Source organism: Phocoena phocoena, chromosome 11 (assembly GCF_963924675.1).
Source record: "Phocoena phocoena chromosome 11, mPhoPho1.1, whole genome shotgun sequence".
NCBI classification, from domain to species: Eukaryota; Metazoa; Chordata; class Mammalia; order Artiodactyla; family Phocoenidae; genus Phocoena; species Phocoena phocoena.
Genome location: NC_089229.1, coordinates 101,282,408 through 101,299,246, shown reverse-complemented (window position 1 = coordinate 101,299,246; position 16,839 = coordinate 101,282,408). Strand labels below are relative to the sequence as shown.

The window sequence follows — 16,839 nt, the reverse complement described above, 5'->3', positions numbered from 1 at the left end:
GAACAGTCTAGATCTGTCTCTGCTTCACGACGGGCTGCAGCTGCCAGGTCCACCCATGTGCCTGGACGGGGTGGGGTGTCTAGGATCTGGCCAGCGGGCTGAGAGAACACGGAGACAGACACGCACACGCACGCACACGCACGCACGGAGGAAGTTCCAGGCTGGTCAGGGGCTTGCGCCCCGGTGTTAACCTGTGAGGAGCCCCATGCCTCCCGGGCTTCAGTGGGGGAGGGGTGTGAGGTCCGCACAGAGGTGAGTCCACAGGCAGCGCTGGGCTCTAGGCCGAGCGCCCAGCAGGCTCTAGCTTTGGATGCACCCTGAAAACCATCGAAGGTGCCCATTACTTCCAAGAGCCCTGGGCAGATGACTGAAGGTCTTCTGGGTCAACCCCTTCCCGAATGGGACCAGAATGGGGGTGCTTTAGAGGACCCGCCTGGGTCACCTGGCCTGACCGAATTAACCCCCAACCGTGAAAAAATTAAAACTACTTATTTTACTGCTTAAACCTGCAGAATCCTTCATTTGGGCTTTTTAAATGTCTTACCTGTCGTTTTCTTGTTTTTAGCCTTTTATGCTCCCGTTTCAGACTCATTTCTGTAAGTCACATTTTACTCCAAGATTTACCTTTGGGTCTGTTCTAATCACCTTGGGCACATCGTATTATTTTAACACTATGTATTAATCCAGCAACGCTTTTGTTTTTGGCCGCGCTGTGCAGCTTGTGGGATCTTAGTTCCCGGACCAGGGATCGAACCCGGGCCCTCGGCAGTGAAAGCACCGCGTACTAACCACTGGGCCGCCGGGGAACTCCCCAGTAACCCTCAGGATCCATCCCTATGACAGGAGACGAGAAGGGCCGTGGAGAGAGGAAGGATGGGCCTCCGGGAACCCAGCGTCCAACGAGCCTCACTTGGGGAGAATGTGGAGACTCACGGGCTCGTTTTTTTCTTGGGCCTTGAGTCTTCCTCTTCAGAGGCTGCTTCTGACTTGCGGGGCAGGGTCACCTCTCAGCCGCTCATGTGCGCCTGTCCTCATGTGAGGAGCTGTGCTTACAAGGTCCACGGGCTGGAAAGTAACTATGCATCGTAACAAAGCCGGAAGGCAACCCAGAGTGATTCCTACAGGAGAGTGCAGGAAGGGGCCCGTCGCACAGCCCTGCCCACAGAGAACCACTGGCTGACGCACTGCTGCCCAAGGTCACCCCCAGATACCCGGGCGGCCAGGAGATGGGCGAGTGTGTCTGCCGATCGCTGTGACCCCCCAGAACGTCCTGAGGGACCACCGAGCGTCACTTCTACCTTCTGAGCTAAGTGCAGGATTAATGGGGAGCCCCGAGCGCTTGAGCTGCCCCCCTCGGATGCTTCCCCAGACTTGCTCCCGGTGACCCCGAGTTACCTTTTCGGTGCGGGGGAGTGGGGATCACCTGCCCTGCACCCTGCCTGCCGCCAGCTCGTGTCCACGAGCGGGGAGCATGCAGCCCGTTTCTCAGCCGCCCATTCTGATCTTTGTTTTCTAATGATCTGGTCATTTTCAAGGGGTTAGGGTATCAGGGCAATTAACTTAATTTGCTCTTGCAGTTGGTAGGAATGAAATGAGATTATTCCTCCCCATGTGGGGCAAAGGTGGGACACTGTCAGAGAGGCCCCGGGCCAGCAGCAGGGACAGACCCTGCCCTCACCTGGGCACATGTATGTGGGTCACCTTGTATGGTTCAACCGACAAAGACCTGGGGTGGCTCTGGAAAACTGCCCTTCCGACCCAAGTTCAGGACCAGACGAGAAACACCACCTCAGTGGATGAAGCCTTTGTTTCCGGAATGTCCTCACTGTTCCTTTTCACTGGGGTGCTCTCTCTAGACCACCCGTGGGAGCCGAGGGGACTGAGGGGCACCGGAGCCTGCAAAGAGGGTTCTCCAGGATGGACGGATGCCAGAATCGGTGGGCGTTTCCCAGTTTACATCCCATTGTCTCTCTGGAGAACGGAGAGGTTGTTGGAAATCGCTCTTGACCACATAAAAAAGGGACGGCTTCCTCTCCCTTCTTCTCCTCTTTCCCGGACCCCCTTCTTGCATAGCTGGGAGGCGAGGGTTAGCGGGGAGGTAGGGCCAGGCGGTAGATTTCGATATCCTGACTACCTTCTAGGATGTTCTCCGTGATCGGCGGTTCGAGGGCACTTAAGAGCAGCTGTGTGCCGTGGCTGCGTCTCCTGGCCAGGCTGGCTTGGAAATGTGCAGATGACCTGCCTCCCTGCAGGCAAGGCTGAGTCCAAACAGGCCCTCGGACAAGGGCCCAATCCCAGTGGCTGCCGCTGAGACAACGGTTATGTATCGGTCACTGAAATTCCACATCTCTCTGAACCAAGTCAAAAGCAACAGCACGGGAATGTGTGGACCTTTTACTGGCTACCCTCCTACAGAAGCCTTGCTTGAAAAGACAGAAAACAAAAAACCCTTGTCCAGAACTCAGGGAGTGGATCTGGTATCAATTCCATCCCAAACCACCTGAAGATCTGGGTCCAGCTGCCATCCCCCCTCCGCCTGCCATCCCCCCTCCACCTGCCATCCCCCTTCCGCCTGCCATCCCCCTTCCACCTGCCATCCATCCTCCGCCTGCCATCCACCCTCCGCCTGCCATCCCCCGCCACCAGCTCTGCTTCTCTACTCCAACTGTCTCTAATCTCATCTCGATTTGATCTGTAAGACAAGACGGTAGTTCAGCTGTGAGCATGTCATGGTGTCGTAGGGGGGGTCTGGGGGGTTGGGGCTTTGTTGGCGAGACCCCAGTTAGCCTAGGGTGGGAGGATAGATATGAGGCTGGTACACACAGAGAGAGCTGGGGAATACGGGAGTCAAGGGCTTCTAGAGACATCTGATGCTGCTGTCGTGGCCAGCAGCCAGCCGGCATACGTTCAGGGGTGGGGGTTCTCATTATCCTTCTAGCCCCTCTTCCAACCAGGAGAAACGCACATCCCGGGAACTGAGGTGTGGCCCCGCGGACGTGGAGGGGTTGGGAGGTGCTGACGGTCAGAGCCGCCAGGGGTGGCTGCAGGGAAGGAATTTTAGGGTCAAAGTAAAATCTGTTGTAAACTGCCAGCTCTCTAAGGTTGAATGAAGTGCTTTCTTGGGAGGGAGACGCAAGGTCCAAGTAAGCACGTGTCAACTGGGAGACACACAGCGGAGGGTCGGTGCCACAGATTTGAGGGCAAATGAAGGAAATACCGATGGTCAAAAGCAATTCTTAAGCCCAGTTTCCTTTTCGGTCCGGCACGAATGGAGGAATGGAATTGGGTTTGAGGAAGAGAAGAGCTGGGAAGGGGAAGGTGGGGGTTGTGAGGAAGGTGGAGGCAAGGACAGAAAAGGGCGGGGCGCAAGTGAAGGTCACCCCAAAGATGCGAGGGCGGAGGGTGGAAAGGCAGCCCCCCCCCCCCACCATGGGCTTACATCTGTTTCTCCAAAGGAAAATTCCACCCAGAAGGGGAAGGAGATTCTAGCCAGAAAGGAGAAACTTTGTGGTCATAGGCACTCAGTTGAAATGCCCTTCTGAGCACCCTTGAGGGGTCTTTGGCCCCAAGGGGACTGGAGGAGAGGGGCAGAGCAGGCGTTGTGGGTGCTGAGCTGTGGTGATCGGCCTGTGCTGTCAGTCATGGTGCGGAGTGGCTGAGGCCTCAGGGGTTGCTCACTGCTCGCCTACAGCCCGACGGCTCCTCAGGGGCTGTTACCTGCCAGAGCTCACGCTGCACGGGACTGATTACAAAATCGCCAGGGCTGTCTTATCTTCCTTGGGAGGGACAGTCATTCAGACAGATAACCAACAACGGAACTCATGAAAAATAAATGAACGAAATCCGCTTGCCAGCAGCGCTCACAAAATCCCGTATGTGGGGGCAGAGGGGAGAGACAGAGACAGAGACAGGGACACAGAGAGAGACACACACACGTGGACGGACACGGTGAGCCTGAAGGATGGAGAAGAAAAAGAGAGAGAGAGACAGGGACAGAGACAGAGATAGGGATACAGAGAGAGACACACACACGTGGACGGACACGGTGAGCCTGAAGGATGGAGAAGAGAGAGACAGAGACACAGAGAGAGACACACACACGTGGACGGACACAGTGAGCCTGAAGGATGGAGAAGAGAGAGACAGAGACACAGAGAGAGACACACACACGTGGACGGACACAGTGAGCCTGAAGGATGGAGAAGAAAAAGAGACAGAGACGGAGACAGAGACAGGGACACAGAGAGAGACACACACACACATGGACGGACACGGTGAGCCTGAAGGATGGAGAAGAGAGAGAGACAGAGACGGAGACAGAGACAGGGACACAGAGAGAGACACACACACACACGGACGGACACAGTGAGCCTGAAGGATGGAGAAGAGAGACAGACTCAAGGAAATAAATCAGCGAGCAGCGGCTCTCAGGAAGCAGCGTTAGACAGTGAGTGCTTTTGGGGGCACCTGTCAGTGTTTTGGGGCCTGCTGAAATTAGCTCCCTCACTTCCCCCACGAGCTCAGGGAATATTCGAGGTCCCTCTGCTTTAGACGCTCTCTGGCAAACACCTCGGCAGCTGGCTCAGCTGGGGACAAGTAACACCCGCTGCCTGGATGGATGGCCGTCTGGCTGAACCAGGGCTGTGTCCTGACAGCATCCTTTAGTCCAGTCCTCCGATTTAAGGGAAAGGAGAGGGTTGTATGAGGACAGAAGAGGTGAGAATGAGGGAGGAAAGGAAAGAAAATTAGAGGATGGGAGGTGGAGGGGTCTCGGTCAGAAGGCAGAGGGCATGAGGGGCCCTGTTGGGTCCTGGCTGTCGCGACACCGGACAGCCTAACTCAGCTGGGAGAAAACCATTAGAAACGGGTTCCAGGGGCCTTTCGGGTCAGGCCTGCAGGACCCTCCTCCAGGCCACTGCTTCGGGACAGCCTGCGGTCCAGCACGCGGGCCTCGCTCTGCAGGCAGAGCCCGGGCTCTGCAAATGGCTCCCCGCGCCCTGCTGGACTGCGGCTGGTCGGGGGGCCCCGGCTCACTGCTCAACCTCTCAGGGCCAACTTCCTCTCCAAGCAGAGGAGAAACTACCCTTTAGGACGACTGGGGGCCGGGCCCCCTCCTCACTCACATCCACGCTCTAGATACCACCTCTAGGTCGAGTCTTACCTTCATCCCTTTAAAGGCAGAGTTTCTTTTGGGGGTGGGCGGTACCGAGTCAGTACTGCCCTCGTGTGAACAAGGCACCTTGGTGGCTTCATTTGTTGGGGGCGTGGGAGTGGAGGTGGTGCTGCGAAGGGGAGGGACTGGAGCAGCGGGGGAGGGACCAGCAGAGGGAAACAGGTGGGGGGGATGGGGGCACAGGAAGGTGGCAAGGGTCACAGCTGCTCCACCTGGCTTGGCCTGACACCACCCGTGTTGACTTAACCGAGGCCCCGACGTGCGTCCCAGATGCTCCAGGCTGAGGCACGTCCCAGCCGTCCCACCTGCCCCCTCGCCCCCACCCCTTCTCCCCTCCGCCCGCTCTCTCCTCCGTCCAGAGGGCAGGGAAGGGGCTGCCCCACACTTCCTGAGCTCTTGTCCTCCAAGCCCCATGACCCAGGGCCCAGGCGTCCGAGCATCCCCTGGAGTCCTCAGGCCCGGAGAAGTTCGGCTGAGCCGCGCTGCCTGGGGTCCTGAGGCTGGGAGTGCCCTGCGCGGGGCCTGTGAGAGCAGGGTCACTGCCAGCCTGCCCGCGGTTGGCTGAAGGGCTCATGGAAGTGCAGGAGTCAGTTCTCCCACAGGGATGGACTCGAATCCCGCTCTCGCCACATGTTTGTTAGCTGCATGGCCTTGGCAAACCCTGAGCAAGCTCGGCCCCTCCCAGGGATGTGACGTGTGGTGGCCCTGGCCTGGCGCCCCCCTGAGGGCAGCACGCTGCCCCCCACCCCTGCCGAGCTCCTCACGAGACCCCAGCCGGGACCGCGTCACTTCACCCCGCCGTCCTGCTCGGCCGCTCTGCAGCCCTGCGCTAGTTCTCTGTCTGTGTCCACGCAAGTCCCCGTCCACTGAACCTGCCCGGAGGCCCTCGGCCGCGTCCTGTTCCCACCTGAGGATCCCTGGGGCCTTCTCTCTGGAGAGTTTCCAGGTGATAATTTAGACGCCACGGCTCTCGGGTGGTCCACACGTGGGCCTGCCAGGCGGCGAGGGCGTCACTGTCAGAAGGCATCCAGTGCAGAGCCGGTGGGGGGCACTCTGGCCCACCTCAGGCCCCCGCCGCTGCACTCAAGGACGGCCAGCCCCAAGGCGGGTCACTGCTGTCAGTCCCGTGGCTGCCTCGTCCGCGACTGGGGACACGTGTGTCCGTGATGAGGGCTCCGGGCGTCCCAGCACTCCCTGTCGTGCAGGGGTGGGGAGGGGTAACTGGGGGCTGCCAGGGGCCACTTCTGACACCCCAGGAGCTTCCACTGACATCACAGGATAACGTCACTAGGTTTTCCTTCTGGAAAACAGAATTTCCAACTCAAGGGATAAAGGAGGAGCAGGGAGCTTCCTAGGGGACGTGGCGCTGACTGCACAGACGGAGGAGAAGATAGTGCGTCCAGAGGGGATGGGGTGGCCGGGCCGCGGCCACGGACGCAGGATCCAGCGTGACTGCGGAGCCCCGGGCCTCCCCCGGCCACCTTGGAGGGTCCAAGGGCATCTCCCAGAGTGAGCCGGAGGCCCCAGCTCAGCCCCCCATTTCTCCTCTTCCCTCAGCTGTTCACCTGTCCTGGCCTGGAATACCGTCGCTGGGCTGCTGATTCCACGTCTGACCGCAGACCGGGTGTCTGTTGTCCACCTGACATCACCGCTGGGCAGTCGAGTACACAGCCCCCCACCCCCCCGAGCCTCGTCCTCTTCGTGCAAACGGGCCTCGCCTCCCACCCTCCTGCCGACGCCGGCTCCATCCTCCCCGGCTTGGCCGGGACCCCACGGCTCCCTGGGAGCCCTCCTCCTCTGGCGCCCACATCCAGGCTGTCAGGAGAGGCCGTGGGTCCTGCTCGCAGAGCACACTGAGAATCTGACCGTTTTCACCACGTCTGCTGCAACTCCGTCCCCTCCCACCTGGATGGCTGCGTCCGCCTTCCAAATGGTGGAGGGCTTTGCCCTTGACTCCCGCAGGGGGTCCCCGGACCACGGACACCTCTTCTCAAAGGTGCCCGAGTCTCCGCCTCCCGCTCAGGCGAAGGCCCAAAGCTGCTCTCCTCCCTGACCACCGCACCCTGCGTGTCCTGCCGGAAAGCTCCTCTCCCGGGATCCGCAAAGGCATCGCCTCACTTCCCTCAGGTCTTCGCTTTCTTCAAATTCCCCTCCTCAGTACAGCTCGTCTTAAAGAGAACGGCACCAGCCTCCACGGCTCCCTGCTCCTCCGACCTCCTCCCTTGGCACTTCTCGGCTCTCCACCTACTGCACCATTTCCTTATTTTCTGTGTCCGAACATCTCCCAGCCTTAGGACACCAGCTCCCAAGGACGGGCTTTTGTTTGGCCCATAATGGATCCCAGGTGCCCGGCACCAGAAGGGGAGGCTCCAGCCACGGTGGAAGGAAGGGACAATTGTTACTGGGGTCGCTGGGGAATCCACTTCCCGAGGCAGGGCACCAGAGCCTAGCAGAGGCAGGAAGATGGAGCTGTTTGAGGGGAGATGACTCTGAACGTGGGGAATATCTGGAGGGCGGCTGGGATGCACACAGCAGTTGGGGAGGGAAACGAGAGCTGGTCTCTGTAGGTTAATTGTCAAAGATGACGAGTTACAGGTGGAGAGCCTCAGGGATCCCTCTGACACTGGAATGGAACGTTTATCTGCAAAAGGAGGTCTTGTGACAACAGTAAGACTAGAAAATTCGGGGAGGCCTGGAGCTGAACTCTTGGCCCAGTGAGCGTCCAGACCCATAACCTGCCTATGGCCAGAAGGCAGAACCATACGGTGGAGGGTCCTGCCTCTGAGAAGAAGCGTTGTTGTCCCTATAACTTGTCCCACAATCCTGGCTACCGTCGGGGTGCAGGGCCATGTCCGTGCTTGTGGGACAGGCCCATCTTGGCTTGAGTCGTGGGCAGTGGTCAGTGAGCTTGCTTTGATCTGGCTGGACCCACTGACCAAGAGTTCGAGTGTATCCGGGAACGAGGGCTGTGACATCTGTGCTTGGCTCGTGTGTCAGCAGGGGCGTCGGAAAGATCGTCCTTTGCTTGGGTGCCACGGTCTCTCCCCTTTAACAGCGCTGTACAGTTTTAAATTTTTATTTATTTATTTATTTGTCTGCATTGGGTCTTTGTTGCTGCGCGCGGGCTTTCTCTAATTGCAGAGAGCGGGGGCTACTCTTTGTTGCGGTGCATGGGCTTCTCATTGCGGTGGCTTCTCTTGTTGTGGAGCATGGGCTCTAGGTGCACAGGCTTCAGTAGTTGTGGCACACGGGCTCAGTAGTTGTGGCGCACGGGCTTAGTTGCTCTGCGGCACGTGGGATCTTCCCGGACCAGGGCTCGAACCCGTGTCCCCTGCATCGGCAGGCGGATTCTCAACCACCGCGCCACCAGGGAAGTCCCAACAGTGCCGTACAGTTTACGGCCGGTTTTTAAATGGATGCTCTTAGTTGAGCTTCAAAACCCAGCCCCGTAAATCACCATGTTCCTCGGATCGGTGGGGGCTGGCGGGGAGGGAGAAGCAGGACTCAAGCACTTGATCTGACCCTGGTCCAGCCTTCTCCTCCAGCCCCTGCCTGGGATGATGACGCAGGTGTCCTTTCTGGATGTGTGGGAGGGGGTGGGAAACAGTCGGGGCCGAGTGGTGGGTCTCTGGACACCTCCTCTGCTCTGCGTCACACACGCTGTCCCCGTCTTTATCTCCAGACAACCCTTCGTGTGACTTTTCACAAACTCCTCAATCTGAAGAGTGAAGAGCATCTCCATGTGGGCGAAGAATACTGGGAGGAATTGGAGGGGCTTCCCAACTGGAAGCGGGGACGGGCCGATAACTTCTCGTTTAGAAAATAAAAAACCTCCTGTGGTTATTTAAAGATGCAGACTATGGAACGTAAGGGCTGAACAAATCCTGGCCGGCAGGAGTCTGCGAGAAGAGGCTGTGAGATGTACGTGTTCATCAGAAGGCGTCATGGACTGAACAGACAAGAATGCTGGTCCCCCGCCCCGGGAGGCCTGGGCTCCAGCCGAGGGGCAGCAAAGGCACTGGCACGCTCCATCCTCACCTGTGCATCGGCAAACGGGGATGGTCATTCGCGTCTGTCAAGCTCAGGCTCACGGCACACAGGCTGGGCGCCGAGGCGAGTTGTAAATGGAAACTGTTGTACAAATGGAGGGTCTGTATGTGACTCCACGTGCCGTTCCTGGGGTCTTGCACCACCCCCAATTCCAACAGTCACTTTCTGGGGTAGAAATTTTATACGCTAGAATGTTTTCCCTTCGTCTTTGTTTTTCTTTAAAAATAGCAGTGATTTGAAAGAAAACGGCCGGCTGGGCGATGGCGTGGACCTGGCCAACAGTGAGCACCCCAGAGGACCCTGGGACTGAGGTGGGTCCTCTGCACCCAGGGAGCTGCCTGCTGGCACCCTCCTGTGGGTCCCTGCCATCGGCCCCAAGTCCCCTGGCATGGTTCCCCACAGGGCCCCACCCTCCAGACGCAGGCTCATCCTGCCCTTCCCTGGTCTCCCCCGAGGGCCCCTCGGTCCGAGCACAGGCGCTGGCCGGTGGATACTTGTAGGTAGGGACGTGACAGCTCCTGGGATACAACTTGGGGTCCATCCAGCCACTTGGGGGGGGCAGTGCCAAGGGAGAGGAGGCATGGAGTCTGAGTGGGGAGCTTGGTTTCCTTGTGTTCCAATGATTCAACGGCAGAGGTCAAGGGAGTGTACACACACACGCACACACACACACACACACACAGACACCCCGCAAGACAAAGACGACCCTGGGGGATCCCCGGGACAGAGGGGCAATCGAATCTATGCTACGGGGCGAGCAGGGAGGGGGCCAGGTTGACGGGGGGACACAGGGAAAGCAGAACAGCCTCCTCCCAACGTCCACCCGCTCGAAGGGGGCAGACAGGACTCCTGATCAGCGGCAGCAGGACATATGATAACATCAGTTCAACCGACTGGCAGCCGACTATGGGGTGGAGGGGGCAGGTGAGGACAAGGGCGGGGGACGGTGGCGGCCGTGGGGTGCTTCTGACACCTTAGATCAGAACTCTAGAGCATCTGCTCCGCGCTCTTATTCAGTGGTTCAGTGCATCGACATTTGTGCAAACATTACCAAGTCTCTTAATCAAGGAAAAATCCTGACGGAAAACTAAACCACACATGTTAAAAACCAACCGCAAGAGGGCTTGCTTATAGATAACGAGAGAAGATTGAACATGCTGGGGAGCAGAGGGACGTGTGCAGGGGCCAGAGGGACTGTCTAGGAGGGGCAGCTCCCGGGGGCAGGTGCAGGAGGTCTTGGAGCCGGGGTGGTGGTGGTGAGGGGAGAACCAGGCAGGGGCAAGGCTGGTCCTCTGGGGCAGGTTCACCTGGGGCCAGGTGCTCCCACAGCAAGTTGCAGGGGCGGGGGCGGAGGAGCCCTCTCCAGAAAAGAGGGGTGCGGGCTGTTCTCTCCCGCCTCTCAGTGGAGGGGCTGTTTTAGCGTGGATACGATGGGCTGACAGCGCCGGCCAAGTGTGAGCCTTCACCCGTGGTCCTCGGGAGAGCTCGTTTCCCAGATGCTGGGAGTGGGAAGGGGCCGCGCTGGCAGCTGCCCGGCGGTTGTAAACACCCTTCCACCGTCTCACTCTGGGATCCCAGGGCTGCATCCTCCTAGACAGTGTGTGTCATGCTAGGCCAATTGCAAAGGGGGAAGGAAAGGATGCAGCGATCAAAACTCAGAAGGAAAGGGTGCCTAGCTCGTTCCAAACGTTAAAGAAAAAAGAATAAAAACATTTCGAAGTAAAGCAACGAGAAAGAAAATCCTTTCAACCAATTTAAACAAACAAACCAGAATAACTTAGTGGGAATAAGGAGTTGGGAGGAAGCGGCAAGGAGAGAGCAATGGGGTGAGCGCGGGGCAGGCGCGGCGTCGCAGGGCGGGACGCCGGTACTTACGTTTACCTCGGTGATGGCTATGTCAACAATGCTACCAACAACAATCAAGGCGTCAAATGTGTTCCATGCATCACAGAAATAGTGCTGCATGGGGCAGAGGGGCCAAGGGAGGGAGAGAGGAGGAAGAACCAACAACAAAGAAAAACAAAACAAAAGGAAGAGGAAAATGAAAAAAAAAAGCATGAAAGAAAGGAGAGAAGAGGAAAAAAAATGAGAAAAGAAAGAGGTTATGTGGGCATACTGGACCCTCTTACCACTCCACAGTTCTGGAGGTGCACACCTGGCACCCGGTGCTCGCCGAGCCTGACAAAAGCCGGGTTAGTCGGGGTGGGGGGGCCGGGCGGGGGTCCTGGAGGAGGAGAAGCCCCGGCCGCCCCTTGTCCGGCCCGGCAGAGTGGGGACAGTGCGGGGGCTCACGTCCCCCAGGACGGCGGCAGGTGCAAGAGAAGGCATGACTGGCGGGGGTAAAACAGGAAAACCAAACAATAAACCGGAGGAGGTGAAGAGGGAGGGACACGGAGGCGTCCTGGGCAGAAGCATACTCACATTCGTCTCACTGAGAATGACGTCAATTACGCTGCCAATTACGATGAGGCAGTCAAAGACATTCCAGGGGTCACTAAAGTAGCCCTACACGGGGCGGCAGGACGGGAGTGAAAAGGAAGGTCAGACAGACAAGAACAGAGCACCGCCGTCGGGCCGCACCGTCGCTGCCGAGTCCGAGCGGGGCGGGGGTCCTCCCCCTCCAGACCCAGCCCCCTCGCAGCCCGTCCTACTTCCCCAGCCCCTCCCAGGTCTCCAGCGCCTCCTAGGAGGCCTGCCTGCAGGGAGGGAGGGAGGGAGGGAAGAGGGGCGGGGGCCCTCGCGAGGTGGTCTGGGAATTAGCAAGCGGCCATGGGTGTGGTCCAGGCACAGCCAGGCCCTCTGGGCTCAGGGGTGAGCCGTGTGACGCTCGTGATAGTGAGGGGACCGTGGCATCAGAGCAGCATCTACAAGGTCACCCTCGTGGCAGCCCTGGACGGGCATCCAGCCCTGGACAGAGGCGTTCCTCCCTGAAAGGGGACGGAGGCCAGGTCAGTCCCAAGGTTTGGTAACGTGGGAGGTGACCCTAGACCGGCTCTCGGGGCGGGGGTGTCTCTGAAGCACCGCCGTTCTGACTCAGGAATCTGCTGAAGCCGTCCCCGCGAGAATGAGGTTCTCACAGCCTTTCCTGCAGGCTGCATGGGGGTCTGGGGGCTGTCGTGTCTAGGGGGAGCGATCAGGATGCTGACCCCCCTCCTTTGTCCTGCACACATGGCTTTTGTTCGTTTTACACCATATTTGGAGAAGGGAATGGAGGAATGTTTTCCAAAGACTTTTTTCAAAGTTCGTGGACAATTGGTTAACCAAGGGCTGTCCCGTTCCTGTGAGGGTTCTTGGAGTCCTGGGTGGGCAGGCTCTCTGCAAAGAGAGGGCGGGTTCTTAGGTCTGGACCACTGCCTCTCAGAGTGCAGGGGAAAGGGAGCAGTGCTCTGTGACACACGGATGTTCAGGAGCCCCGGGAACCACACAGCTGTCCTCCCCAGGGGTGGAGTGGGGAGGGCCCAGTACCGAGGGCATCTGTCTTTCCGTAAGAAAGGACATCTGCCCCTTTGGTTCTTCAAGGGATGCCCCAGCCTCTGATCCACGAGGTGGGGCTTCCGGGAGATGCGCTTCTGAGGTTGGTGAGGAGGTAAGAAAGCATCGGGCTGGCCTCTGGTCTCCCCGGTCCCTCTCCCTGGCCCTCCTGGGGCGGCCAACTCTCGCTCTCTATTTCTGAGTCCCAGGAGGCTGTGCTCTCCCATTCCTTCCCGACTCTCTCCAGCTCCCTGACCACTCCACCCGCACCCCCCTTCCTAGCCGTGCCCCCTCTCAGATGGATCACAAGACATGCTGTCCCAGGGCTGTTATTCTTAGTGTGGAGGTCAGGTCACAGGGAAAGGGACCTCTCGGTTCCCAGGACTTTCTGCCAAAAAAAAAAAGCAGAAATGCCACTGTGGAGACTCTGGACAGCCCAGTGGGGAGCAGAGGTCGGCCAGGGCGTGGGTGAGGTGAGAGTCACTTGAAACCCTTTCTGGCTTCCCAGAGTATTTTTCTGAATATCCCGGAGCCTTTGGGGGCACCGAGAGGCTTCTCTCTCCCATTTGAGTCATGTGCTGTGAGCAGGAAAGAACTGACCCCCTCCAGGGTCCTCCCATGGCATCACAGGGCACGTGGAGAGCGCTGGTTTCGAGGGCAAAGAGTGAAGACCCCGTGCAAACGACAAATATGCATGTGCTTTGACATCAGGTTTTGGAAAACACTGGGGGACTATCTCTAGAGAGGAAAACCATCTTTGTGGGTAGAGCTGTTTCGGGAGGGAAGGGGAGGGGGTGCCCAGGAAGAGAAAGGGGGGAAGCAGGAACCAGAGGAGAGTCCAGGACGCCCAGCATCCAGCCTAGAAAACGCAGTGGCAAATCGTTATTCGGGTCTGGGGGGCGAGAGGAGGAGAGAGGTCGGGGGGTGTCTCGGCGCCCAAGGAGAGGGCTGGCATCTGTTTGTTCACCACAGGGACCTGGAACAGACGGGTGAGTCGGCCTTGGTCCACAGCGCGGATGAGGGGAGAGACAGAAAGGGAGATGGCAGGCAGAAGCGAGGCAGACGAGAGGTTAACAGCTGGCGAGCTCCGGAAAGAGCCTGGCCCCCAGGGACCCGGCAACCCTCACCCGCCCCACGCACCGCCTGTCATCCCCACTCTTGCGCTCCTCTGTGTTTGTGCACAGGACGGGCAGGCCCGCCCCAGTGCTCTGCGGCCGGCGGCTTCCGAGGGGGTGCCTGGCCTCACCCGCCCCCTTGCCCTCCACCGGCTGTGCTGCTGGCGCGTTTGGTTGGCCCCTCTGTCCTGTGGGCCCGGGGCCAGGGCCTCCACTGGCCGCAGAGCCCCACCAATTCCCGCCCGGAGGAGGTTTACACACGGCCCACGGTGCGGGGGGTGACAGGGTCCCTTTAAGAGGCAGCTTCCCCCTGCCCTGTCCACCCCCTTCCTGCCCCGTCAACCCTCCAAGGTGGACCATGAACACAGTTTCAGATCCAGCTGTCAGCGCCTCCTCCCAGCCGTCCACACCCATCCCAGAAACACGCTGACACCCTCCAGGGGGCTCGACAGGTTGCCAAGGGACACACCTGGCCAATTCCCCAAGTGGGCAGGGCCCGGGAGGAAGGTTGCCCCCTGTTGTCAGTGCAAGAGCTGTGTCCTCTCTCTCCGTCACACACACGCACACACACACACCTGTTGTCACCCATCTCCTCGACTGCTGGAAACCATGGGTGACATGGGTTTGGGGAGTATGATGGAGGAAATAGAATGGGAAAACAATCATAGACTTGTTTTCTCGAAATCAGGCTGACCTCCAGGTCATACCTGTCACTCGTTCTTTCTCTGGTAGAAGTCAGGGATAGCGAAAGGGGCTCTGGGCTCTCCCTGAAGTGGTGAACCAAACCTCTCAATGTCCAGATCCTCAGAGCCAGGCAGGGCTGCCCACGCAGGGGCGGACGGCGTTTTGGGGGAAGACTTTCTCTCACCATCTCTAACCCTGCAGGGTAAGCGGGTCCCCAGCCTCAGGAGGTCTCGTGCGTGTCCCCCTGGGCTGAAAGGCAAGCGCCCCGCTGGGAATAATCCCTTCTCCGGAGGGCGCCGACCCTCTGCTCACCGGCTGCCACGGCAGAAGAGACGTGGACCAAATCGATCCTACGTTCAGCACAACGTGATTAGGAAAGGACGCTGCTGCCCCAGCAGCCACTATGCATTTCACCTGCATGAGAATCTTGGATTTTCCTCTCTTGGATTATCTGTGCCCTGACTCACTCCACCCCTGGAGCTGTTCCGAGTCGGAAGAGGCGGTGTGGTGGTTAAGGGTGTGACCCGCAGAGGCAGGTGTCTGGGTTCGAGTCCTCCCTCTGCCACTTACTGGCTGGGTGACCTTGAGCAGATAACCGCACCTCTCTGTGCCCGTTTCCCCCTATGACATGGCGACCTGTGGGTTATGGTAGGAATGACACAAGTGAAGGGCCTGCGCCTGTAGGAAGCCAAGTGAGTTCCAGCGACTGCCACGGTTGCTGGAGCTGGTCCGTCCCCTTCTAGGGAGGCCAGACGCACAGGGTCAGCTTTGGGGGTGGGACTGAGCAGTGGGGAAGGCAAGGCTCAGGAATGTGGAAGGAGGAGGAGGAACGTGAAGGTTCCAGAATCCCAAGCTCCCTTCAGTGGGTCTCATCTTGAATCCTAGTGAGGACTGCCTGTCCTGAGATTCTCGGATGAAACCAGCATCACTTTGAGATTGATGACCGTAAGTAAGCTGTCCTGGCTAGATTCTGTCAAACTCAGGTTCACACAGATAGCTAACTGCCAGGTTCCTAGAAACCACTATTCCTCCCAGGGAGACCCAGGCCCCTTTTGCTCTGGCTGGACGGCTGGGAGGAGAGGAGTGGGCTGCCAGGCGGGCCCACATCCTGTCTCTGGTCCCGAGAGCAGGGCTACTGCTGGGAGGTCCAGGCACACGCCCTGGCCCTGAATTCGGGACTCTCAGCCCCTTCCCCGCCCAGAGCGGAGTCAATACAAGCTTTAAAACAGGACGGTGGTGAGAGGGGTCCACAGGAGTCTACACACCTGGGACTGCTGCCATTGCTGGCTTTCTTCTCTTCTCCATCCCCTCCTGTGCGGCTTCCTTATCTACCTCTGACGGGTCCAGCAGAGAGAAGGCAAGGAACACAGAGGAGGTGACCGGACGCTCTTCCTGGTGGGGAAGCTGACTGGACTTTGTCCGGGCCTCTGCCCCAAGACTGTTCCCTTCCAGGGACACATGGGGCCCCAGAGATCGACGTGGCGGGGTGGGGGGCGGCCCTGGGTGGAGGCTGGACGTGGAGCTGCTGGAAGCAGAAAGGGATACCTGGGGGAGGCGGGGCCTAAAATGGAGTGGGCAGACGGCGTGTGCTTGGCCAGGGAAGGGGGCCCAGCCGAGTAAGGGCCCTGCTGGCGTGAGCTGGGAGGCTGTGCCTGGTTCTGGGTCGTGGGACGGGGCGATGGGAGGTGGTGGGTGCAGCCGGCGGCTGGGTGTCGCCACACAGAGATAATATAAACTGTATGACGTTAGGGTGTCGTTCAGACGTCACAGTAATTGAGGAAATCACTGGCATCTAGTGGGGCGGCATGGCTGGTGCACAGCTGTCCCCGGCCCCTGGCAGCTCCCACCCTGTGACGCGCCCCTTCAGAAGCCCTGGAGCCCCCCGGCAGAGACAGCCCGGGACGGGGGCGGGCGGGGCAAAGGGCAGCAGCAGACAGGGGCCGGGGTCAAGGAGACCCCGGGCGGGTGGTGGCGATGGGGCCACACTCCAGTAGTTAGAGGAGTGCACACTTCGAAGTGGACATCTGCTCTCGTTTCTCCTTTGGAATTAAGCTTTTTTCTCCCCAGGAAGGTTTCAAAGGCCCTCGGTCATTTATCTCACCAAGATGTAACGGGTGCTTCTGGGTGCCTGGAAGTGCACAGATGTGGGCAGAGCATGAACCCGACCTGACCTGCCGCCTCCCACGGGGGTGAGGGGACAGGGGTCGGCTGGGCCCCTTTGGGGCCCGGGGAGGGTTTCCTCCGCCCCAGTTGGCACCTGGGTCCACGGCAGGACCCCGCTGCAGGATCGTCCAGGATGAGGGTTCAAGGGGATATGCCTCGGGCGCGGGCAAGGCCGTCTGACAC

General features: G+C 59.2%; 1 protein-coding gene across 1 annotated transcript in view; it reads right to left on the bottom strand.

Annotated features, from left to right (window-relative positions):
* CACNA1C (calcium voltage-gated channel subunit alpha1 C) overlaps positions 1 to 16,839 on the bottom strand; it is a 463,376-nt gene that overhangs the window by 31,995 nt on the left and 414,542 nt on the right. Inside the window, exons 31-32 of the mRNA XM_065888236.1 lie at positions 11,645 to 11,728; positions 11,099 to 11,182 (exon numbers count right to left, since the gene is read on the bottom strand). Of these exons, the coding sequence (XP_065744308.1) occupies positions 11,099 to 11,182; positions 11,645 to 11,728 (168 nt within the window). The remainder of the gene's footprint in view (positions 1 to 11,098; positions 11,183 to 11,644; positions 11,729 to 16,839) is intronic.